At 45.5% G+C, this 25,887-nt stretch overlaps 1 protein-coding gene across 2 annotated transcripts in view; it reads right to left on the bottom strand.

Moving 5' to 3' along the window:
• Positions 1-887: 887 nt before the first annotated feature.
• The window catches only part of TTBK1 (tau tubulin kinase 1), a 111,342-nt gene continuing 86,342 nt past the window's right edge, over positions 888-25,887 (bottom strand). The window contains exons 14-16 of one of the 2 annotated variants that reach the window (XM_086631790.1): positions 21,854-22,108; positions 2,480-4,080; positions 888-1,346 (exon numbers count right to left, since the gene is read on the bottom strand). In XM_086631790.1, coding sequence (XP_086487916.1) covers positions 920-1,346; positions 2,480-4,080; positions 21,854-22,108 — 2,283 coding nt within the window. In that variant the 3' untranslated portion in view covers positions 888-919. The remainder of the gene's footprint in view (positions 1,347-2,479; positions 4,081-21,853; positions 22,109-25,887) is intronic. The other variant, XM_086631791.1, reaches the window with a different exon arrangement.

Here is a 25,887-nt window from a genome sequence, read left to right as displayed (position 1 = left end):
AACCACACTCAGGTCAAGAGGAATCACCCATGTCGGGAGATGCGGTCTCCGCGTATCACAGTTTGGTATTTGAGACAGAAGTGGCTGCAGTGTGTTCCCTTCTAGATCAATTAGAAAGCGCTTGTGATTTCCCAGCAAGCTGCCAATACTTCCCTACTTCCATCTAAATACCCACCATACAGGCATCTGCTGAAACAGTAGCAGTGTCGCTGAGCAACAATGCCAGACAGCCTCCTCTGTGGGACATACTGGAGCAGGCAGAAGCATCCAGCAAGACCTGCCTGTCTCCCATTCCCACCTGCAGAAGCATCTCTAGAAATGAGAGAAGAGCCCCCTCCACCCTGCCCCTGCTCTTATCTCAGCACACGAATAGGACACATCCATCCCTCTTGGCTGAGCTGGTGACAATCCCTTGCTAACACAGGTGGCAGTAATGCCACGAGCCAACACTCAGGTAGATGGTGGCGGCCAAGGCTGGTGTTTTCCCAGCAAGGAGAGAGGAGGGAGCTGTCTGCAGGACAGGAGCCTTCCTCTCCAGCAGGTCTTGCTCTCGTCACCTCTGCTCCTCTTTCCAAAGCCAGGGTCAGTGTTGGCGACTGGTATTGCTAACAGAGAGAGGGGAATGCCTGGCGAGGGAGGAGGGCCAGGCACTAGGCAGGCTGCCTGGGTCGCTGCTTGGTGCTGTACGCTAGCAAGCGTGAGCTGCGGGCTGGATGTCTCCCTTGAAGAAGGCTCCGTGGCTCAGAGGCTCTCAGGCCCGTGGGAGCGGATCACGACGGTGTGGGGTGAGAGTGAGTGAAGCATTGAAGTGCAGCTACTGCTATACACTCGTGGGTCCAGCATGGAAAGCTGTGCTGCAGCATCTCAAGTGTATACTATATGCAGAAGTTACCCAGTCTGTTGGGCTGGCAGAAGATCATTATCTGGCAGCTGCTTTATTTTCCAGGGACACCTGCTTTCCTTTGGTTGCTGGACTCTGAGTCTGGGTTTTTCCTCTTTGTCGTTTTTTGGCCACACCAGGAGAAGGCAGGGAATCTCCTGCTGGCCCCAGGGCCTGAGCTGGGAGCTGAGGTCGGGGGGAAGGAGAAACTCGCTGAAGAGCAGTCCCTGGCTTACGCTGTCGGCAGGGAGAAGGACTTTCCCTCCGAGGAGGCAGCTGGCTTCTGGGGGAAGCACTGGGGTTTCTTGAAGTAAGGACAGGGCTCCGAGGGGATGCACAGCTGGATCTCCGTGAGCTGCTCCGTGGAGGAAGAGAAGTGGAGCTTGGCGAAGGAGGAAGTCGACTTTGTATCTGCGTTGTTCGGCACTCGTTTGGGACACTTCCAGCTGGTCTCTGTGCCTGAAGCCTGCAGGGGAAGAGAAGAGGGAGGATGAAGGGGAATTTCTGCAAGGGGCTCTGGGCTCCTGGCAGGTTTGGCATTAATGTTACTGGGGAATTACAAGGAGTCTCCAGCACCAGGATAACAGGAGCTATGTTGTGAACAAGATGGGTCACTGGTTTGAACACCATCCTGTAACACTCAATACTGTTAACTAGTAAGTGCTTGCCTTGGTCCTCCAGCACCCTATGGGACAACGAGCAGGCATGGTTTGGCCGATAGCACCTATGTGGGACTCTCCTTAATATGCAGCATGGATGCAGCAACCTCTTTGAAGGCAGGAGATACAATCTGGGAATGTGGACATGAGCTGGATTGTACCAGATGGCCTTTGACAGTAACTGTGCTGGAAGATAAACCAACCCACAGGGATTCCCTCCTTTCACTCCACATCTCTGAAAGAGCAGAATTTGCTGGACCTGTGGCAGAGCCACAGCAGCAGCTCTGCTCCTGGGCTGGACCTCCAGCCCCAAAGCCAGGCAGAAAAGCCAAACACTGTGAATTCAGAAGGTTTACCTCCACTTACATCTCTGTGCTTATTTGCTAGAGAGTCAGATATCTCCAAAAAAAATCAAGGCACAGGGGTGTGCAGGGAATTCAGACCAGGTGGAGGTGGCCCATGCTGTTCCAGGTCACTCCAAAGCCTGTATGCACTTCCCTCTCTCCAGCTCTTTGCATGCCGGCCATCTTCTGAGGCAATCAAACCGGCAGCCTCGCAGCCCTTGCAGCTCTGATGGCAGCAGCCAGGCCAGGTCTCCTTGCAGAGTTACGGCCACGCAGAGCGTGCCGCGGAACTGAGAGCTCAGCACTGGAGGGATCTGCTATTAGCATGATCAGACCAAATGGAAGAGGTTGTGGAAGGCGAGAAGGCCTCAAAGCCAGGGCAAGTGAAGAAGGTCTTGGCCCTTTGGCCAGATTGAGCCAAAGAAGACAGAGAGGTGGGAATTTCACACCCTGGTGAGCTGAAATGTCTGTCGGAAACAGGGATGGACCACGCATTCAAGCCAAGTGAAAGGTAAAGCAGTGGGAGGTGAGCAAAGTGCTGGCTGCACCTTCTTAATAAGTCCAATGTTTTGCATCGCTTACTGTTTTGGTCTTACCTGGAGGCAACGGCTGCATCCTGTGGGGAGCTACATAGTGCTGCCATCACAATGGCCACGGAGCTCTCGGACTTCACCACGTCCAGTGGTGTTTTCACTGGCGTGATGGGCCGAGGAATTCTGCTTTTTGTGCTTACGGGTCTCTCTTCTTTCCTCAGGAGAGCAGCCTTCTCCTTCCCTGCCCTCCTCGGGATGGAGTCATCAGAGTCGTGGGTGTCTTCCTCAGACCCGGTGGCCGACAGGGTTTCGGAGGCTCGCTGCCTCTCGTCGCTGGAGGATGCCGAGGAAGAGGCCCCTGAGGCCAGCCAAAGGAGGCGGCTCTGCCTCTTCTCCATCACCAGGCGAGCCAAGTCAGGCTGCTTTGCCCTCTTATAAAGCCTCTCTTTGGCCGAGAGCGAAGTTGAAAGGTCTGAGCCAGTGTCCTCTTCAGAAAACAAAATGGGTATCCGACTCCTGTACCTGGAGCCCAGAGGTCTCCTGAGGCCCTGCTGTGGTGTGTCAAGGAGCATCTCTGCTCGCTTAAGGTGTTCTGCCACCAAGGCTGTCTTCTCACGATCAGGCTCCCTTGTAACCACCTTGCCAGGCTCTTCCAAATCCAGCGAGAGTGCCGCTTTGCCGGAGAGCTCCAGCTTGTCCTCAGGAGGCTTCGCAACACCATTGGGAAGGGCCAGCTGCTCCCCCACCGTTTCTGAGGGGGTTTCGATGTGATTAGCCGAAAGTGCGCAGCTCTCCGTCTCTGCCCCCTCTAGCCCCGAATGTATGCTTCCGTTCTCTATCAGCGCCAGGTTGTCCTCCAGCTCTTCTTCGATAATGACCTCCTCAAACTGGCCTGGAGGGCAATATTCCTCATGTCTCATCAGCTGGCCGCTGGAAGACATGACATTTAAGTGGGTCTTCTCAGCAATATGAACAAATGTGCGCTCAACTTTGGTAAAGGGGGAGGAAGCTGTAGCCACTGCCACGGGAGGCTTTGGTTCAGATTTAAGGACTGAGGACAGGGTCCCTGGCTCAGATACATCCAACTGGCTACCCATAGGCTGTGGCCGCTCACTCTGAGGTGTCAGTGCAGCAAGAGTGCCCAGATCGACTTCTGGAACCAAGTCCGTGGTCACTGGAGACTTTTTCAGATCACCTGGTGAAAACAGCACTAGTGTTTTTGAGCCTTCCTCCAACTCCAGGTCCCCATCAGCAGTGGACGCTCGACCCTTGGATCCCTTCTGGTCATCAGCCAGGAGTGTGGATGGTGCACACTCCTGACTGCGCTCTGTGCTTTTTTGACTCAGGTCACTGCTGGAACCACTATGCATGTCAATTTCATCCCCTTCCTCCTCTGCCTCCTCCTCCTCATTTTCCTCCTCCTCCTCATCTTCTTCCTTGTCTTCTTCTTCCTCCTCCTCTTTTCCATTAATTTCCAGATAAGGTTCCAGAGGTTTGCAAGGAGCAGTCAAGACAATATTTGAGAAATCAACTTTCTTTATCCGCTGGGATACCTTAGGCTTTTCCCAGTAGTGTGACAGATCTTTTCTGAAGTCTTGGTAAGGCAAACTTAAAGGCACCGCCTTGGGCAGACCATTCATTTCAAATGACTTCAGCAAATATGCCTGCAAGAAGACAGATGTGACAAAAGAAAAGGGTCAGTGTTCAGACATAGCATTGACAGAGAAGAAATCAAGCTCAACAGCAGTGGGAAGCATCAGTGGAAAGCATGTAGTCCATCACGCTTCCAAGATACACACCTGAGCAGTGATCACTCAACCATTCGATTCGTACAAACTGTAGAAAGGAGAGATTCACAGATACTTAACAATGAAGGCAAAAAAATGTGACGAAGAAGTTCGTTTGTTAGCAGTCTTTACCCTAAAAGAGCTGTTTGCAAACAACTCCTCAGGATTTTTTCATGTTTCCCAATCTTGTTAAGTATTACATATTTATTTCAGTATTCATACATTTACACATTCACTCCTTCTTTACTGGAACCATTCAGCAACTCTCTTTTAAGCCCAGGCCACAGTGAACTCAAGGGGCCCCTCTGGGCTAGATAAATTTCCTGATCACTTTCCAGTACCATCCACCATTGTCTCTGGTGCAATAGCCTTTGGAGCGCTCCTGCGTTCCCCTGCTGTGCTATTCATCCCTTCTTTCTGCTCCCATGTTCCTCCAGCAACTCTTAATTCTGTCTTCTACATGCTTCTGCTTTCACTAAAATCATCAGCAAGTAAGTCATGAAAGCTGACATACCAGATTCTGGGGTGTCCAACCATCAAAAGCAACGGGAGGACAGGACAGAGTTGGTGGAGCTAGTGTTTTTTGAGCAGCAGTCTTTGGTGGAGAGACTGCCTGTAAATCACCAGGAGTAGGCTGTGAAATGACTGCAAATAATACTAAAAGACAAGCAGCAGCTCACACACACATTCAACACACTTGACCAAACAAGCAAAAAAGGGCAAAATGAATAGGAAAAGCCCATGAAAATTTGGCCTAATTAACAATTGGTTGTAAATGAAAACCACAGCAGCACCACTCTGCAAAACGGACTCTAAAAAAACCCTTTAGGACATCCTTCTATTAAGAGGGCTGGAAAAAGAAAGCCTCTCCATAAATTCAACGAGTCAATAATGCATCACATGTTACCCTTGAAAAGTCCTAATCATGAACCGAAGGGCTCCAAACATCCGTGTTTTCAAGCGGCATTTGACAGTATCAGAGGATATTTAGGCTACACGTCTAAACAAGCACTTATTTAACTATGTGGGCTGCAGAGATGCCAACAGCTAGTACGTTCACCTGGCTATGGGAACGGATTTTTTTTGTCCCTGCGAGGGGGGAAAAAGCCCTCAGTAGCTTTTCAGTAGCTTTCCAATCCAATGACATAATTTCCAATTGCACTGAAAATCTGCATGTTTTTCTGTGCAGAGCGACGGCCTTACCAGTATGCCTGAAAAACTTAAGATCTTTGTGCTCATGTGTAACAGGGACATTTCAAATAGATTGGTGGGCAGCATCAAGCTGTTAAGCATGGTGATTAAGTGGTTATCCACTTAATTTTTCTTTTTATGTCTTTTAAATGAAAACACAGGCTGGTTTTGGCAATGACTCTGGAGTCCAAAGCTGCTTCTCTTCCTTCATTGAAGCTGAAGCCTGGCCCTGAAGATGGCCCTGTATTAGCCTGATTTGGTCTTTCACTGACCCACTCTACCTTTTGTATCAGGATGACAGATGTGGAACTTGGACAGGTAAGAGGGACTTGCCATCCTTTGCAGAAGAAATTACCTACTTGGCTTCCTCCCTCAGGTGTTCCTTGGCAATTAGTCCATTCAGCAGCCTCAGATTGGACTCTGCCTATTGGCTGGATTTGGTTTTCCCAACAAATACACCTGCAGTGCTATCCCTGGAGTCCTGATCAAACAGATGTGCTTCCCCAGCGGGACTGGGATCTGATAAAAAAGCCCTGATCAACACCTTGCCTTGTGCTGAGCTTCCCACTGGAAGGAGTATCCCCTCCCCAGTAACAGTTTACCTGTTGCTCTACTTCACCTCATTTTTCAGATGCTGTGGTTGATGGTACAGTTGAAAGATCGCTGGTTTCTCTTTGCTTATAAACCTTAAAATCTCCTCTCAGCTCTTAGAGCTTGTGTCATCTGATCTGCTTTCCAGTCAAGAAGAGCTGAATCCAGTCCTGCAGTGCACATCCTATATATAGGCCAGAGATATGGTTTCCGTGCCTTGCAGTCTGTCCCACTAGCAGCCCCTCTTTCCTCTATAGCCCTTTCCCTTGCAAGACATCAAACGTTCTTCTGAGATGAGTTTGCACCAAGCAATAAGGTATGACACAGAGCTGGACAGCCCGATGTTGCTGTAATAAAAATAATGGTTCTTCCCTTCTTCTTCTCTGGTCCCCTTTCGCTGTCCTTGAGTCGTGCTGTAGATACCTTTCTAATCTCCATGTACTGGCTGCACAAATTCCTTGTGGTATTTAGCAAATGGACTGCCTTTCTGTCTGTCATTCCATTTTCCCCATGTATTTTCTATTTCCCTGCATGGACACTGTGCTTTAAGCACAACAGTGATTGCTTGGCTTCCACCTACCTTTGGGAGACTTGCGACTGCTTATCCTGTTGCATGCAGTACCCCAAAATTGCCAGAAGGCATTCCTTAAAGCAGCCTGAGACTGTGGTTGTTTTGCCACTGTAAATGCACCACGGAGAAATTCCGAAGAGCATAAATATGCCAAAAAATATGGAGGACAGAAGTTACCTACAAATCCAACTAAAAGAAACTTCATTGAAATGTCTCTTGGGTCAAGCATTATTTTAACACATATTTTCTTAACTTCATGACTATCATCACCTGAAGCTGTTAACAAGGAAGACTGTCCTAGGGCATCAAAGTCTGAGACTGTCTTCACCGTTGAGTTAATGTGATCAGCAGCTAGCTGCAAGCGGACACCCTGATGGACAAGGTGTTCTCAGTTTGAACCCCTCACTAGAGAAGCTTGTGTCTGCTCTTGACAGTCATCATGTGTCTTTTGTACTACTAGCACACTCAGCTGCTCTAGGACTATTCACCAAAGGCTGGAGAAATACTTTTCTGCTCTGCTGTATCAACGGAGAGGAACTGTGGGAAGATGCCAGAAGATCAGGAGTGGAGAGGCTTAGCCTGTATCTTAAAATTGTAGAATAACAAAGGCGTAAGGAATCTCTGGAGGACTCTGCTCCCACCACCCCTCAAAGCAGGACCAACCTAGAGCTGGCTGCTCCAGGCTCTGTCCAGTTGAGTTTTGAGTATCTCCAAGGATGGAGATCCCACAATGTATCTGGGACCCTGTCCTAGTGTTTGAGGTTCTTCACGGTGAAAAAGTTTTTCTTTATATCTATATCTAATTTTCATTTCATGTTGCTTGTGTCCATTACATCTCATCCTTTCACTGTGCACCTCTGAGAAGAGTTGGGCATCATCCTCTCATCAGGTCTTCAAGGAAGAAATAAGATCCCACCCCAATCCCTTCTCTTTTTAAGGTGGAACAAACCCAGCTCTCTTGGCCTCTCCTCATGCCATACGTTTCTAGTTCCTAATCATCTTGGTGGCCCTCTGCTAGGCTCACTCCACTATGCCATGAGCTGAGGGAGCCACCCCATTTTAAAAAGCTACGAAGAGTGAGCAAGCTCTGATCTCTGCCTGTTTGTCACTTTCTCAGAAGACACATTGCCTGTCCTTGGACAGCGAACCATTTTTTCCCACCTGCTTGGTCTTTACTTCTGACTCTCTTTTGACTTGTCAGTCAACTGTCCAGGAATATGTACAGCAGTTTATGTGCCTGAGTGTGCGCCCACAAATTCCGCACATCTCACCTCTTTCACACTCTCTCTCTCCATAAAACCTGGCTTCATTTAAATTTAATTTGGCTAGTAACAACTTTGGGTAACAATACATATCTAGAAGGCAATACATATTCCTGCTTTGCACAGAGGCCAGAGTTAGAATACAGAGACAAAGGAGAGTCAGGACAGAAAAAGATCTACCTGCTCATATTTGGCAGAGGCAGAGACCAGCCCCTTCAAGTCCATCTCTGCACCTGTGCTCATGCACAGCTAAGTGGAGTCTAGGGGTTTGTCTTTACTGTAAACTGGTGGGGTTTCAAATTAGCAGGATCACTGGCACTGGGACATCCTCAGAGGAGACTTATATCACTAATACGGGCAGCCGTAATGTTCCTACACCTCAGTGATGCTGCAAATACTGCAAAAATCAGCAAAGGTGTAGTCTCCACTTTGCTACAGCAAGTTTACGACCATGCATTTGAAGTTCCCAGGTCCACTTGTAACCAGGAATGTAGCCAGACATGTTCTTCTCAGACAGCGCCAAGGAGCAGACTCGCACTGTGGGTTGAGCAGTACTGGCATCCAGCTTGTTAACGTGCTCATGTTTGTCCTGCCCCATGCCAAGTCACGCACGCTCCGCCCAGGTCCCTACAGCAATGATGAGTGAGGACAGTACCTGCTCGGACTGTATGGCTTTCTGGTGATCTCATGACTCACGAGAGCATGGAGAAGAGACCCTATAGCTTGCTTGTGCCTATGCCCCCGCAGCAGAGCAGCCTGTGGCATGGCACAGAGCGGGCCCAGTGTCCACCAGAGAAGCCTGCTCTCCCGAGCAGCACTGTGCTGACGTGGGGGAAAGGGAATAGTTTCCCATGTGAGCCTAAACAATTTTTCCTCAGACCATAGAATCTGAGATTTTTTTTCCTCTCCTATCTCTTGGTTTTAAACATTTTAAATGTAATAATTTGTGAACAACAAACCAACTCAAACCCCACCAGGTACAGGCAAAAATCACAATATCTGCCTAACATAAAACCAGGAAACACCGTGTCTCTTCTAGCTAACGTTCTGTTTCAGACCATGCTCTAAACTGTCTCACACCGTGGTTATCACTGTGGCACCAGCACATCCTTCTGCAGTGTTTGACAGATGTGCACATCTGCCACATACCAACAGCCTTACGGAGGCAAATCAAAACACACTTTAAGGCGTTCATCATGGAGCAGATGGGCTTTGGATCCTGCGAGAGCAGACGCAGAAGAGTCCTGACCCTCCATACAACTCCCAGAGGAAAAAGGGGACTTGCACACTGTACAACCCTGTAAGTCAGAGACCACAGCCTCATCCTAGCTCTTCCTCCCAGACCATCACCTGCCTGCACAAACTGCTCTCTGCCTTTGAGGAGTTGGGGTCTTGTGCTTCTCCTGCAAGGGGGAAAGTTTCCATCACCATTTCCACAGGTACCAGAGCCTTTGCATGCACCTACTGCCTGCAGCCTCACTCTCCAGCCACTTTCAGAAAAACACGGAATTAGTAACTGTGCACTTCACACCAAAGCAGACAGAGTCTATTGCCATGTCTCCTCTTCCAACCTGATCACAGACAGACCAACAGCAATTGAGGTTGAACCACACGCTGCTCTGCAGCACAGACTCCTTTCAAATAGGAGTCATGATGAAAGGCAAGCATGGTCAGATCCACTGACCAGCCCAGAAAGGAGTACAATACTTGCAGGACAGCCACAATTTTGCATCCAACTCCCTTCTGTTTTGGTGGGTGGAGGGGCTGGAAGTTTACCAGACATTCTTAAACACCTAGTCAAACGTCTGATGGGAGGCAGCCATCCACCCACCCTGTGCACACCATGCTGCCAGCCAGAGGACAATGCCCAGTGAAAGAAATCAAGAAAAATGTGATAAACTGTTTCTGCTGTGTTCATAGGTGTTGAATTGTGCTAGCTTAAGTTTATTTAGTTTGGATGCTCGTAACCACCAAGGCAGAGCTCTAAAAACTTACATAAGTTGGGGCTAGTTGTAACCTGCTGCTGGGTTCAAGTCAGTGAAATTGGTACTAGTGTAAATTTATGTAAATTGGACTCACAATGTGGCCTTCCCAAAGTATATGAAACACATCTCCAACAGTCATGGAACTTTGTTTCTATTCCCAGATCCGTCTTAACTGCAAGTTTTCAGTGATCGTATCAGTAAACGATAACTAAACTCTCACTGCTCTACCAGAGCTCCTTCATCTCCCTGCTTGGTGCTCCCATGTACCCAAGGATGAGTAGGGGACATCTTCCCAGAGCTGGAAAGCAAAGGGAGTAGAAAAACAAAGCAAGGAAGCAAACAAAAAACCCAGCCATCACCAAGGTGCTGCCTTTGATTCTTTAATAAGGTTTTGGTAGTATACAAGCTTTTTTTTTTTTTTCCTTTCTTTTTTCCGATTGTCTGGATTAACATACATGGATTTAAAAAAGGCACAAAATCCATTGCACAGCTTCTGTTTTGTTTGTTTTCGATGACATTGCCTGTTCATTGTGGTTTCAAGTGTAGGATTTTACAGTACTCTGCAGCATTTACAGCATGGTCTACATACAGGTATTCAATGCATGCTTTTACACAGGAGACAGAATTTAAATTCCCTCTCAGTATTTCTATATACACAATAGTACAGTGTTTTTCTTCTGAAAAAAGCTTTAAATCGGTCTTGCATGCTTGGTGTGCCAGAAGAATTAGTGCAAGCATATATTACAGTGTTATTGCAGTACAAAAAGGGGTTGACCTTAGGCTCTAAGGGGATTAGATACAGGAAGAATAAAAAGACTCAAGGAAAACAAACTTTGGATCCCTTTAGTCAACTATGTCCTTCCAAATGGATCCCTACTCAGTACCGCCTTTAAAGCTACAACAGGATGCTTCCCTCCATCTCCCTGCTGCCCTCCCCCTGAGACGAACTTCCACTTCTTCAAACCTTCTGTCCCTAGCAATCGATGAGGACTTCTGGCAACTTGAGGAAGCCCTTCTGCTGCGCCTCCTAATGCCGGAGACCTGCTTGAAGGGGACTTTCCTGAGATCCACTTCTTCACGCAAATTCAAGTCCCAGCAGATGAAGTTTCTCAATGAAACACAGGAAGCACAACCCGTTACCTACAGTTTTTGTCTTCTCTCAGTAGAAATGACTACAGATACTCACATTCACCTCCTACTTGAACAGAAGTTAGTTAAATATGGTTTGGACTCTTTCCTGCTTAGCAGCAACAGAAGTCTAACAGATGACACAAGGTAATGCAAAGGAAGGATATGCTGGTCCCTGAGATTCTTCATGGGAGCTGGAAAGTCCAAGAAGCAGAAATCAAGTTCTCAACATGATGTTAATTGTTCCATTGGGAATGGGAAGAGGCCTTAGTCCTGAGAGATGCAGATGGCACACAGACAGCAAGAGCTGTAGTCTGGTCTTCCCTGTAACAGCTTTGATTTGGATACTATCAGGACCTTAGCATATCCTGGAAGTGACATTATCCTCTGCCAACATAGACTAAGCTTGTTTGGGACTGGGAGATCTGGCAGGATTGAAACAGTGAGTGAAAAAAAACTAGAATCTGTGTTTCTGAAGCAGCTCCTTCTTCAAATCAGCATCAGACGAGGTAAAAGTAGCAGGAGTTTTAGAGCTGCCATGCTTCCTTGCAGGATCTCTGCGTTCCAAGAATCAGCACCATGAATGTCAGAGAGATGTTCTTTCCAGCATCTTACTATCATATACTCCACGGCCTTTCTCTTCTTCTTTTTTTTTTTTTTTTTTTTTTCATCAAGGTGAATAGGACAGTCCAGTCCTATGCTGGATAGGAGCTCTGCTCCTCCCTATTTGTGCTTTCGTATGTTGCTAGGTTTGTGCCAGTCTTCCTAGCATCTTGGATGGAAGCAATAGCTCTGTAAAGGTGGTATGCCTGCCACTTAGCATCCCACCTCTGCACTGCCAGTGTCTCCAGCAAGAGTTCAATGCAGAGCTCCCTGTCTGAGCAGACACAGGAACCACATAATTTTTATCACTCATAAGAGACTGAGGAAATGGCGAGCAAAGTGGAAGGAAATGATAATCCAAAAATTGTTCTAGTCCCTAATAGTAAAGGCAACTTAATAGCAGCAAGAAAGAAGAAGGAGATTCTGAAAGCTAAACATCTTCCTTAGTCATAAAAATAACCAGGAGTCAGCAGTGCCGAATAAGAACCTGATCTGGCTTTTTTTTTAGGAAGGACCGAGCTGAAGGGGCAAGAATCCCATGGAAATCCTCCTTATTTGACTTGTTCAGAGGAAATTTGCCATTACTGTGTTTCAGGTTGCCAGATCAATTAATTGCACTCATAATTAAACTGAGAAACTTGTTGGAGTTGTTGGAGGAAGCCCTGGGGATTCTTATGAGGCAAGTGCACTAGATGAGGTAACCGACTTGCATATGAAAAAATAAAACCTCCAAACATAAAGTAATTTTCTTTTCAAACACTAAAAGACATGCAAGTGAATGTAAAACGGGGATTGCTTCCAATCCCCAGGTTACATGGTTAGCAGCTTGTTTAAAATGTACATTCATTGTAACATCAGTTTTTCAATGGCAGGTGCAATACAAAGGACTTGCAATACATCAAATAATACTTGAAAACATTTCCCAGAAATTCATCTTTGCACTGTCCCGTGGAACTGCAAATACAGATCTATGTGTTATAGCAACCCAAACACAAAACATAGGGTATAAAAATGCATCAAAAAGGAAGGGAGTACCGCAATGATCAGCCTTTACACATTTTATTTAATGTTTTAACATTACCCAAAATAGGTGTTTGCATACTAATAAATTACGTCCCAAGTGGCAGCACCGTTCTTATCGCCCCAACACTGTGCCACCAGCTGATGGTGAATGGAGGGATACGTATGCTACAAGACACTGAATTAAGAGAACTGGGCTGGGCCAGGTTGCTGAAATCAGATCTGCAGCGTGCAAAGGAGGCCAGGTGTGCCATCTGAACCAGACACCACGAGGATACTGTCTGTAACTGATTGCACTGACTGAGATTCATTCTTTGCACTTTTGAGTACTTGGATGTGTGCAAAGTGGCCCATTACTGGCACAGAAACGCTTCTCTAAGGCATGGCCATGCGTGGCCATTCACACTTCACGTGTGGGTCATGAACACATATAAACATACATACAATCAGAAATGGAAGCTCCAGCAAAAAGCATCTCAACACCACCCTGGGGACAAGAGTGAAATGAGGATGCACATCTGGCCTGCTTTGATCAGCCTCTCCAGAAACTGCCATCTCCTCCAGTCACTCTAGGGAGGGCTGGCAACTACAGGAGAAGCAGGTCAAGAAGAAAAGCACCCCATGTTCTCCACCTGAGAAATATCTGGGGCGATTTATTCCCTATAAACACTAATAAGAGTTTAGGGATTTGCAAACAATCCATGATTTTCAAGGCTTCAGATCTTGCCTGCTAGCAAATGCAATTTTATTTTCTCCAGCTAGCCTCTTGAAGCCCATCTGTTACTGCCAAGCAGAACTAGACAAATATACGATAGCCATCTCCAAATAGTTCTTTCCCATTTGTCACCAAAGGAAAACAGAAAAGGAAAAACAAAAATAAAAGCTTCTCTTTTGAATGGATCAGGATAAAAGAGCCCTTTCTTATTCAATGTGAAAGTCACAAAATGCTCTCAGCTCCAGGTAAAGTTCTGAGAGTGGCGTGAACAAATCTCCACTGACAACCCTTAACAAAACGTATCATTCATCTAACCCAGCAGTTTCCAATGAAAATAAATCCGGTCACTGATGCAGTATTATGTGGCTGTAATATGAATGTGACTGGATACCACAGAGGCTCCACATGGCCTACGGAAGAGACGCTAGACCCAGTGGACAAACACGATGGGTATCTGTCACCAATTCCCCCAGATGAGCAGTAGAAAATCTCCTTACGTTTTCAAGAATAATCTTGTGCCACTGCCAAGCACTGCAAAATTCCACATACACACATCATGGACAATTAACTGATGGAGGCATGAGAGAGGACGTTAGAAAACAGGAAAAGGACTGGAAACATGTTTCCATGCTTTCTGATCTTCAGTCTCACAGTGCATCCTATTGTTGAGCTATTTTACAATACAGGACTAAACTAGCAACGGTTATATTTTCTTGCCTTAATTTATTTACATAGGATCACAGCACCAGATTCAAATAGTGCATTTTTACATGAGAGAGCAAGTGAAGTTCGTGGTGATTTGCAGTCAAAGAAATGCCTCAATGGTATTTGTTCTATTTGGTATATAGGTCCCACCCACCATCCTGACAATTTCCAGATTATGAAATAATATTCTGCATCCTGACATTCTCTCTGTGCAATCAAACTCTCACATCTGGCTTCATCCTGACATGTTCCGAAAAGGCTTTATTTGCTGCTGACTTCCTCCAGCAGTCCCGCGTGTCAAACAGCAGGGAAGTGGCTCACAGGAAAAATAAAGCACTTGGCGATCTTTTGGGTTAAGAGATCATCGGGAGGTACGAGTACTGTGACTATTAGTATTGTTTCTGAATAAACTCTGGACAGGCTAAATTAAGGTGTTTGCCCTGACTACAGAAGGGTTCTACTACAAAACAAATTATCAAGTCTCTCAGAAGAGGCTGTACACTTTGGGGCAGCGTAGCCAGTGATAAAGATGGTACCAAAGCCCGGTGATGCTACTGAAACAAAAGACAAATGAGGTAGTTAAACATTCCAAAGTGAACCCTTTGGAAGAGATGTCTGAAATACAGAACAGAGAGATGTCCCAAATGACATTTTTTCTGTTTCTCATCTCAAAAGTGCGCACAGCCTAGAAGAGTTAGAAAAGAAGGTACATGTTAACTGGCTTTAGAGTTACCTTTGGAAAAAGAAACGCAGCGCAACTACTGAAGGGTCACTTAACCTCTCTGCCTTGTGAGCAGGCTACAGGAGCTGCTGAGGACACCTTTGCTTATTATCACTGATCAGTTTGAAACAGTAGGCCTCTTTCCAGGAATCTTATATGGAAAAAAATAAATGAAAAAATTGCTTTTTTTCACCTCAAAAAGGAAAAAAGATTGTTGACTGGTTCTTAAAGGCATGCTGCCTTCTCATATAACACCCGAGTTTGACTGCTGCAGAAGCAGCTGGGGAGAGCAAGCTGCCAAATGGGATCACAGAAGAAACATGGAGCTTGTTTAAAACAAGATACTTTGATGGCCTAATGCCAGTGGCACAGGCTAGATAAGGGAAGAACTGTCATTACATGTGCCAAAGTGAAGAACACCAATCCTTCAGGAAAAAATCCACCACTCTGTGATACCTCCAAATAAGACCTCCAAATAAGACAGGCGAGAGGAAACACCAGCGAGTTAAAGTTTAGAATTAATGAACAAAATGTCAGCTCTGTTGCACTTAAAATTGCCCCGCCCTGGCTGTTTGAAACACTCTATTTCTATTTTTACTTTGCCCTTGCCAACTCCCAGGCTGGAGAATGGAGACAGTCTCTTTTGCCAGCCCAGAAAACATCCAGTTGGAATTGCTGGTACTATCTGCAACTGGAGCTGAGACATTTTTTCACTCACAGAGACCAGGCACCAGTTTAAATGGAACTTAGAGTCAAGCTCATGACAATAGAAGTGGTGTTTAACCAGCTATTTACATGGTTTTCAACCACAGACGGTAGATGTGTCTTAAGGGAAAGGGCATTGCCAGCTCTCTGAATTTAGCTGCTCATGTACACAGTAATTTTGGGGAGTCTGCTAAGTCCTAAGGACTCCAGGATTTGAAACTCATGAAACTGCCCTGGAAATGGAGGGTATCTTCCATTATTTTTGAAACCTAACTGCCTTTAAACAACATGATCGCTATTCCTCAGACAGACTCCATGTAGGGCTGAGACTACTCCAAATGCCAAAATGTGCCATTTTTCACTGTTTCCTCCAAGGAAATCAGAAGGACGGAAGGCAAGAGGCTGATCAAAGTGCTACAGGGACTGTATCGTACAACATGAGATATGCAATGTATAGGAAACGTGGGAGGCAAGCCTCGCGTATTCTTGGGAACAGCAAAGGCAGGAGGTAGAGCAGGTACCCAGGGACATGAGGGATGAGGTAACACGAATGGCAATGGAAGTAAACAACAGGGGCAGGTGAATATTTGGAGCGGGACATGCACTGGAAACGGGGTGGAGTAAAAAGAGTTCGTCATATGGGGAAGAGACAGGATAGGCAAAGGGGAGCAAAGAGGCAACTAGATCTAAGAGGGCTTTTCAAGCAGCGAGGTGAGGATCAGGGGGTTCTGCCTCCTCATCACATTGTAGGTGAAGCTTACCAACAGCTCAGGGCTACAGCTGACTGCTGTTGTTCTTGCATCCAGATTCAGATTTAAACATAAGCTAACTGGGTGGCAGCTGAGCAGCAATATCTCTGCTTATGGAGCAATGGATGAGATCCCAGAGGAGAACGTCAGCTAGTCCTGGAGTCAGCTGCCTTATGCCAATCCAGCCTGGAGGCCAACTGTCCAAGCACAGCTTCTTCATCCTGGGCTGGGGAGGTGGCAAGTGCCAACATCCTTCATGGCTCAGGTGGTGCCTGCTGCCTCCCAGCACTGGAAATACTCAGCTGAGTACTTGGTAACTGAAAGGCAGCTAGAGCAGCTTCCTATACACTCCTCAAAAGTCATTTGGACACAGATTTGAGAGGTGGGCTGATCTATCTCTGTCCTTGGGGACCCTTAAAAAATCACCACATGAATTATAGGAAAAGAGCTGAAGGAAAGGTCTTGGAGTCAACATCTGTCATGCAGAAAGGAAAGCATCAGTCCAGGTTAGAAGTCTCTAGGAACCACAAAGACACTTAGCCCAACAAATACAACTTTTGAACCAGTTTGTCCCTCTCAGAGCAACAGTCTTGCAGCAGCCTTGACCACCACAAGGTCCAGGTTCAGACCCACATCAAAGAGAAGGAGTGGAAAGAGCAAGAGATACTTTTCATCATGAAGAGGCAGCATAGGGATGGGATTATATCATCCATATGGCTGTCTTACAGGGGATTTCTACCTTACATTCTGTCATCACTGTAACAAAAGAGACTCTAACCAATGAAACATTGGCAAAAAAGTAAGGGAATGGTGGACAAAGTCAGGTTCACACCAGGGACGTTGTCAACATGGGTATATCAATAGGACACTCCTAATGCAGAGGCACTGGCATCTGCAAAATTGCATCTTTGTGAGTATAGTTTATTTTCAGCCAACCCTCGCCCACCAAAAACTTCTCCACTGAAAGTGGATGTGTGCTGGCATAACTACATTTAACCAATTCATGCTAGTTTAACCCAAGCATTTACAGTAATGTTTTCACAGAAATCACACCTCATTAGCTCCTTCCTGTGGGAAGGAAGCTGGGGAGAGAGTGATAAATTGGAAACATTTCCCATTCTGCATAGAAAGAAAGTGAAAGGAACCAAGATATAAAAAGATGGCTTTTGTGTGTATATACAATTGATGTGCATTTGCTCACTGAAGTAGAGCATGAGATCCTAGCAACAGCTACCTGTCCTTCTGATGCTAATGATCTCTGTATCGAAAAGGAGCGGCAAATGCTCATTTCAATCCTCATTTTGGATTCTGAGAGAACAAGTCTATGTACAATGAACAGTAAAAACAAGAACACTCTTTCAGGATGCAAAGCCTGTTCTTGGACCCTTCTGATGAACACAATTTACCTAAGAGTCTGATGCTGAAGGGAAATTTTATTTCACTAGTATTGACTTACACTGATTACCCCAGCTGAAGAATTAAAGGAATGTTATCAAACATAAAAGGAAAGCTACTAGGGCAATTAACTTTTCAGCCCATAGCCCCATGATCACTTTTTGTGTCAACAGCCCTCCATCAGTTGTTTTTCTCCCCGCTGACTCTGGCTTGCAGTGCTGTCAGTTGTGCAAATGGACAGTGAACCAAAGCAGGAAATGAACCAACTTTCCTTCTCCCTGTGCAGGTGCACACAGACATATGAACATCAGCACTGGCACAGGGGAAAGTACTGAAAGAGCAGGATGGGATGGGGTGGAGCAAGGAGGGTACCTCTTAGAGAACCGACAATTCTGTCCCTTAACTTGACCATGAGAGAGTAGCCTTCAATGGGAAATGGCTGCTTGCCACTTCCTTTGAGCTTTCTAGTTGTGGGGTTTTTTTTTCTTTTTTTGACAACTGATTTTGGACATATTTACATTTAAATTGCAGTCATTATAAATGAACACAATAAATAAATGCAATATAAATGTAATGTGCAGAGGTTTTTTAGAATTGCACTGGAACTAGTTTTAATATTAATTTATTACATTTCCATATATAAAAAAAGAGAGTTATTTTCACATTTCTTTAATTTGCCAACATCTTCCTCAACAATATGTGGATTCCACAGTAATTATTACAGCATTAGATGAAGGTGTTTAAAAAAATCTGCAAATTGACTATTTTTAGTGCTCTTGCAAACTATTGTAACACCAGGATTCCAGCCATTAGCACCAATTAAGTTGTTCAGAATTAAATTGTAAAAGCCATATTGATCATGAAATAAATCTCCCATGAAACCCAGGTGACAGCAACATGTCCATTATTCCGGTATAGAGCCCAAGTTAGATGGTTTAACAGGACTGGTTTAGAAATCAATATCCCACCTTAGAGAATCTCAACAGCGAAGAATTCAGTGTCTTTTATTAATGTATTTCAGCAGTTTACCACCCACTTACGTCATAAAAATGAGCATCTTTCTACAGTTTGACCTTTGTTACTTCATCTTCCAGCACTTTCGCCCATCTCTTTGCCTGGCAGATTAAAAACACGTCTTGCTCTCTTCAGGCAGGTACTCCTACAGCAATCATACCACTTTTTAGTTTTGTCTTTAAAGACAGACTGTGTTCTTCAAGCTCATTCTACAAGGCAAGTTTTACAAAATCAAACATTCCTTGTATCACTTCTCCTTTCCTTAGGTTTTGAAAATCCTTCTTAAAAAATTCCATACAAGACTGGATATGTCTGGTAGTGATCTCACCAATACAAAAGATCTCCCTTCTGCTCACATCTTCATTTTCCTGCTGATACATCAAAGAAGAATTTTTTTTTTTTTTGCTATAGCAGAATAATGAGAACTTACACGCAGCTAATTATTTCCCCTAACTCCCAACTCATTTTAGGAGACAGCACTTCCCAGGGCATAGTTTCTCCGACTCTGTGCATGTGACCCTATATTCTTCATACCTGAGACATGACCTTGTCCCTGGCTGAATGCAATAATTAGTTTGAATGCGAGCAACTTATCAAGTAATCCAGATCTTTCCGCAGAGCTGGCCTGCCAGTATTATTTTATAAAGCCACCCATCTTCCTGTCACTGCAACTTTCTCCTCAGTGATTTCTTTTTTCTTCTTAATAGCCACTAAAGGCAGGGAATAGTGCTGAGGCTAAGGGTAGGGGATCAGGAGTCCTAATGAGAAACATCCCCACTTCTAAGAGATGCCGACATATAAACATATTTTGCTTGGTTAGTTGGTCTCCAATTTATTAAAAATTTATCTAGAAGAAAGTCTTGTTGAAGTCTGTATGAATCAACCATCTTTATCAATCAGACTTTCGAGCTTCGCAGAAGAACAGTAGCAAGTTTACTTGGCATATAACCATGATGAGGAGCATTAGATAGATTACTGCCCTCTAGATTTTATGTACAGAGCTACTTACTGGCTAGTTATTGTTCGTATGAATGGGCAGGTTAGAGTTTATAAATATCTAATTATCCTGTTTGTTCCCTTTTCTCATCTGCAAAACTAAAATTTGTTTTTTTTTAAAAAGAGAACAATAGAAATTTTTTGTTCCTCAAATTGACCTTGAAAGTGAACATCAGTGTTTTGGAGACTATGAACTAAAATCTAATGATTTTAAATATATTTCTTTCACAAACTCAATTTTCTCTGGAATCTGCTTTTCTATTAAAGTCTCCACTGAATGTGGAAAAAATAACATCGGAGTAGAGGAAAGAGTACTCAAGGAAATCATCCCTCCTTATGTCATTTGAGAAAAGCAAAGCCTTGCTCTTTCTGGTTTCTGTGCTTGACGAGAAGATCTGTCAACTAGGATTAGGCCACTGGTTAATTCAGTCCAAGTATTTCTGGCAATGTCCAGAGCCTTTTTAAAAAATAAATATGATCAACAAATTGCAGATAAAAATTTTGGCTGGGCAGTAAAGTGTCCTGTTCCTCATGTTCTTGGTGCAAATCAAAAGAAATTGATGCCACTTGATTTAAGAATGACTGCGGGAAGAGACTAGTGATGCCTACACTCAGTCTTCCCAAGGAGGGTGTGTTGCCCCCTCCATCTCCATCCCTGCACCCACTGGGATGCTCTGTGGGCAGGAAGGAAGCCGCGCATGTCCAGCCTGCCTGAGCATGTCCTGCAGCATGCAGACTCACCGGGCCAGGTCCTACAAGCTTCAGAAAGTACCACCCACTCTGACTGGGGTTGCACTGCCTGGGGTTGCTTACAGAAGGGTGAATTAGATATTAAAGAGCCTCAGGCAGGGCAGATACACCTACTGAAATCAGTATTTGGAAGGAAGTGTTCATCATACTCCACCGGAAACATCCTAGCTATGCAGTACACCTCCGTGTCTCAACTTTCTTCCAACATCCATACTTATCCCATGCCATTTTCATATCTGCCTGAGCTTTCTGTATAATTTCTTGTCTGCCTCCTATGCTTATATACTTTATGCAGAGTATTTCACTTTGGACTGGCACTTTCCTAAAGCCCTGAGCACCCGCAATAACCCCACACTGCCTCTTCTCCCAGAATACTGGACCAAAGGCTCATTTCAATAGAAGACTGTTACTACATTCACTTAACTACAGAAGGTCTTCATACAGCCTGGTGTTTTACACTGCAGCTATACTGAGAAGGGCAATATATCCCTGCAACCCTGGGAATAAAGATACTGATGAAGATTTAAAGTAACTCTGATCTCCCTGTTCCTCTGAGATTCAAGTCAGTTTTAGACAAGGGCTCTGTATACCAAGTGCTGCGGCTAGTTTATTTCTCAAGTGAGATCTCTTATCATAGGCATTTCCAAGCAAGGCCAAGAAGCAGGGCTGCTCTGCCATTGAAAAGCTGCAGGGCCTAAAATTTCTGGAATTTAGAAACAGCGTAATCTACTGCTGGATCATTAAGAAAATCCTTGCTATCCAACTCTTGACAGTCAGCGCCTCTGGGAGAAGGCATGTAAATTTGGAGCAGCTTAGGAGTGGAGAGCAGACCAACAGGTCCACTGTCACATAACAGAGGCAAAGCCAGAGAGACAGAAATATGTGGCCGCTGTGTGGAAACCAAACTGCAACAAAAGCAAGGGGATTTCCAAGGCCAAGCAAAAAAGAGATACATGATCGTAACTCCACAAGAGGGACAAATCCTGAGGTCCTGCCTCAGGTGAGCATTCAGTGGGAGTCTGCCTCTAACTAGATGGAGTAAAACCACCTACAGGCTTGGCCCAGTCTAAGATACCAACAGAGATGCTTGAACCAATTTGCCCGAGGAAGGTAATGCTTGCTGATACCTCCATGGTCTCTCCACTCCAGTCACAGTCTGACAATGTTTGTGGCTTGATTGCATGCGTTCAGTGAGGCAGCCCTGCACTTCCTACCCCATGGCTGCAGGACGTGTGAGTGAGTCTCTGAGACGAGCCCTGACATCCACCTCTTTCACACATCACATGTTCACCATCTGCATTCTCATCTTCGGCCATCCTGACGCCCCTTGCCCAGGTTGCTGGGAGGTTTAGAAAGGCAGATGTTTTCAGTCTCTGTAGGGTCTGGTTGCAGGGGCTTTGGAAGTTACAGTACCTTAGGCCAGTGTTGTCTGGGATTCAATATTGCATTAAGTGGTGACACGTTGTGGGCAGGTGGGATCTATTATTGCATTATGGAGGCTGCTGCTTCCCTGAACAGGCTATGTTTTGTGTGTGAAGCGGGCCCACACCTGCTGGAGCTGGGACCTGGAAATGCGGAGGACGGAAGGCATGAGTCTGTGGTTTCCTGCCGTGAGGGGCATGTGCCTGCGGTGGGGCATGCGCACGGGGCTGCTCTCCGCTGAACGGCTGCGCTGTATGAAAGTGCCACCAACGTGAGGGTAGTGTTCTGTCTCCAGGGTTGAGGAGGAGAAAACGGAGGACGCCAGTCTTCTCAGGGGGCTGTACCTCGGGAGGGAGTGCTGAGAAGGCCTGTCCTCCTCCAACTGAAAAAGACCAAGAAGAGTGGAGGAAAAGGTGTCAGGCAAAGACTTGACTCGCCCCTGGTTTGTGATGCGCATGCTGCAGACATCTTCGCCGGCGGATGAAAAATGCTTTTGCTCTACACAGGGCTTACTTACTGCTCTGCATCTATAAATTCCTGGGGACCCTACAGGCACCACGGGAGCCTGCCATTACAGGGGGCCTGCCATGCTCTCCCCAGCCACACGCGGACATGAGCGACGCCAGCAGTGTCAGGCTCTGCTACGTCCGTCCCCTCCTTCTGGCTCTTCAGGCCACATGCCTCACCTCTCTGCTCCTCTGGCATCACTCCACATGTCATTAGGCTATTCATACGTCCTTGCACATAGGTAACAGTCAAACTCTGAACACACTTGGAAACCATGTGTACAAGAAAAGGTGAAAAACCTGGTGCCGAAATGATTATATGTATTTAAAAGCGAGGGATTCTTAGAGGTTCTTTCAATAAATAAGTCCTATTAAAACTTGCTCCAGGGATTAGCAAAGGCAACTTTGGGGGCTGTTCGTGGACTTTCCTTTCCTCACACACTGCTGGCCTCCTGATACACTTTTATACTGAGTACCTGCAGGGGGAGCGTTAATGCTTCCAGTTTGGTAAGTGGAGGACAGGCAGCAGCTGGAAAGGCAGGCAGGTGTAATTCCCCTTTTAGTGAGAAATTCAGGACAGAGTCAGGGGAGGACATGAGGAGAAGATGCGCTCTTAGGTCCCTTTTCTGCTTCTGTTGATCCTGGGATGGCCAGGAGAGGGAGGAAAGTATACTCACAGAGGACAGCTTTGCCAGGATGAGATCGCAGTCCCTACCTTCCTTTTACACACAGAATGGAAGAGAGAGACATTATGGGAATGACTTCAGATTCTCCACCCTGAAAATGCTAAGCCCTTTTCTACGCTCTGCTATGAAACTAGCACTTTCACAGGGGTCAGCAACCTCAATTTCCAAAACCAGATAATTTTCCTGGAACTGTATTTTTCCTTTCAAATCCATTCCCTTCCTTGTGCTGCATTTCTCTTCAGGAAGCCTCTGTAGGTTTCAAAATGTGAAAAGGCAATATTGTGTTTTCTTAAGCCAACACTGCTCTCCTTACCTTACTAGAGTTGTTGCCCTTGCAAATGATATGAGAAAAAGAGCTGAACTTCATCCAGTCTCATCTCCTGTCACCTTCAATATCTTTGCAGTGCTTTGAGGCAGGCATCTTATCTTCACAAGCATCTGAGAATCACTCAGCTTGTAGTGGGCATTAAATGTGAAAAGCAATTATTTACAGTCCTAAATGTACTGCATCTCACTCATAGATCACACTCTCAGATAATAATAATGTAATGCTGTCACACGGAGTATTGAGAGAGACAAGGAAATTTTTGACAGCAGCTCTAATTTCTCATAAAGACAACCATCCTCCTTTGCACAGATGGTGTAGAAATTCAGTCCTGGGTGTACTGTTTGTAGGCTGCACAACTAAGTATACTGGAATTCTTAGTATTACTTTTTGCTCTATGTTTGGGCTCAGCACATTGTATGATTTCCAAAGTATATATCAGCCAAACATGGCAAAAGACTTCTAAGATCAAAAAGGATCACTCCAACTACCCAGATGGACTCCTTTACAGCACAGGACCAAAGACCTGGCCCAGGCCACGAAGGGGCAAATGGCAACACCCCACCAGCAAGCTGACTTAGGTATTGCTGCCTCCTGGCTGACGCTGAGGTTACAGGCACACTGCTCTCCTTCACTGGTGCTCTAATGCTTAAATTACACAGCCAGTGCTGGAGGCACTGCCCCCTTTTAATCCCTTCACTCTTGGCAGCAATCAGGCTGGACCACCTTCCATCAGGCCTATTCTGCTTGGTTTGGACAGAAGCAGTACAACACGTATCATGTGAAGTTCCAGAAAAATGTGATGTTGATAGAGCTCAATATATTTTAAAGATATAAAATATAATTTGAAATTTCTATTAAGGTTTTGATTGTTATGACCTATATATACAATGAGCATACGTGAGCATTACTTCTCTTACAGTATCACCCTTTTGCTGATCCTTTATTCCTAACACATGGATGGACAGGGACCCTGAATCTAAAAAGCTTAAGGAACAGAGGCCAACTCCACATATATCCTTCTCCATCAGCTGGCATGCTCTTCTCATGCAAAGGAAAGCCGGAGGAGCTGAATGTCAAGGATTGCATCATCTACAACAGGCACCAAGCGCAACTCAATTGGAATTAAACTGAGTGAGGGGAAATGAGAGTCTGTCCCTCTTCTGCAAACGTCCATTTCTCACCACTGAGAAATGGTGCCTCAGGTCCCCTCAGAGAGGCCCACGGATGATGCTGCAGAGGAGAAAGGAAAGCAAGACATAGTGTTACCCAACAATAAAGGGGTTAAAGTTTTGTGTAACAGCTTCATGAAGGGTTCAGTGGCAGTAGGTGATTACACATACCTAAAGAAACTAACAAGACCGTCCATCCTTGAAGCTGCCAGGAGTGATTAAAACAGAGACTCTTTATCAAGAACTGTCTGCCCTTGGAGGGAACATCCCAGAAACTGCAGAAACTGCATAAACTTTGTTATCATGTTTTTCTAAACTGTGAACATGCAGTGACTTGGGGGGAAAAGGTAATTCTGGCAGGGGGAGATCACGACCACCGACTCACGGACCACCCCAGACCCAAAAGAAAGGGGCGGAGGAGGAAAACTGAGCATGCGAAGTAATTTACATGAAAGCGAGAGAAAATAACCAATTGCTTAAGAATATGTAAATATGTTATGAATATGCATGATTGTAGTGTATAACTAATTTTCTGTCCAGAAGCCGGTGTGCACGCTAGGAGGAGAAATCCCCCGTGCACCCAGCGCTGCAATAAAGAATACCTGCTTTCTAAAACTTTAAAACAAGTCTTGGAAAGTTCAGTTTCCTTTTCAGGTATCATAGCACCTTTTCATCTCACATTTTTCCTGCCACCTTCTTCCCCAGCCTACCTCTTCTGCCAGGGTTATAAAGGTGAGAGCCTGCTGTGTTTTGCTTCTGCCCATTGCTCAATTATTTCAGCCCAGCTTTTTGTTTTTTCTCTGCCTCAGAGCCAGTGATGTTGTAGTTCCTCTCCTCTCCTCCCCTATAGGGGCACTCTGGGAGTGACAAGGATTTCCCTCATCACTGCTCCAGGGCCACTGGGCCCAAAATACAACCCAGAGAAAGCTCTGCTCAGCTTTCAGTCCTCAGTGCAAACCAATCAGAGTTCCTCCAGGTACAGACCCAGGGCCATCCAGGGCTCTACACCACACAACCCAGAGAGGCAATACAGATCACCCAGAATGCTAGAGCCCTGTCCTTGTTGCAAGGCACCCTCTCCTGTGTCTCCAGTGCCTCTTCACATCGAGACCTTATCTAGAAGATGAACTCTTGGCTCTGGGAGACGGGACTGTAAGACACAGTGTAAGCAAAATGCTCTCTGAACTCTGCAGAATATATCCCAAGAGTAGGTAAGGAAGAGTTAATATCATCTCCCACTACTGCTTCACTTCTCGTGTTTTTCAGGTGTAACATCATTTGGACCAGCATGTTTTAGGCAGGCAAGTCTCAAAACATTTTGTACCATGCCAACTGCACTAGCAGCAAGGGAGACTGAGTCAAGAAATATCTAAGAGCACAGACCTACGATCAGAAATAATGGCTAAAACTCATAAAGGTATGAACACTTGTGTTCCTTTCCAATGCAGAAGGCAGCAGTAAGTTGCCATCTC

Source organism: Tauraco erythrolophus, chromosome 2, assembly GCF_009769465.1.
Source record: "Tauraco erythrolophus isolate bTauEry1 chromosome 2, bTauEry1.pri, whole genome shotgun sequence".
Taxonomy (NCBI): Eukaryota; Metazoa; Chordata; class Aves; order Musophagiformes; family Musophagidae; genus Tauraco; species Tauraco erythrolophus.
Note: the sequence above shows the minus strand (reverse complement) of the source record. Positions and strands in the feature narration are given on the sequence as shown.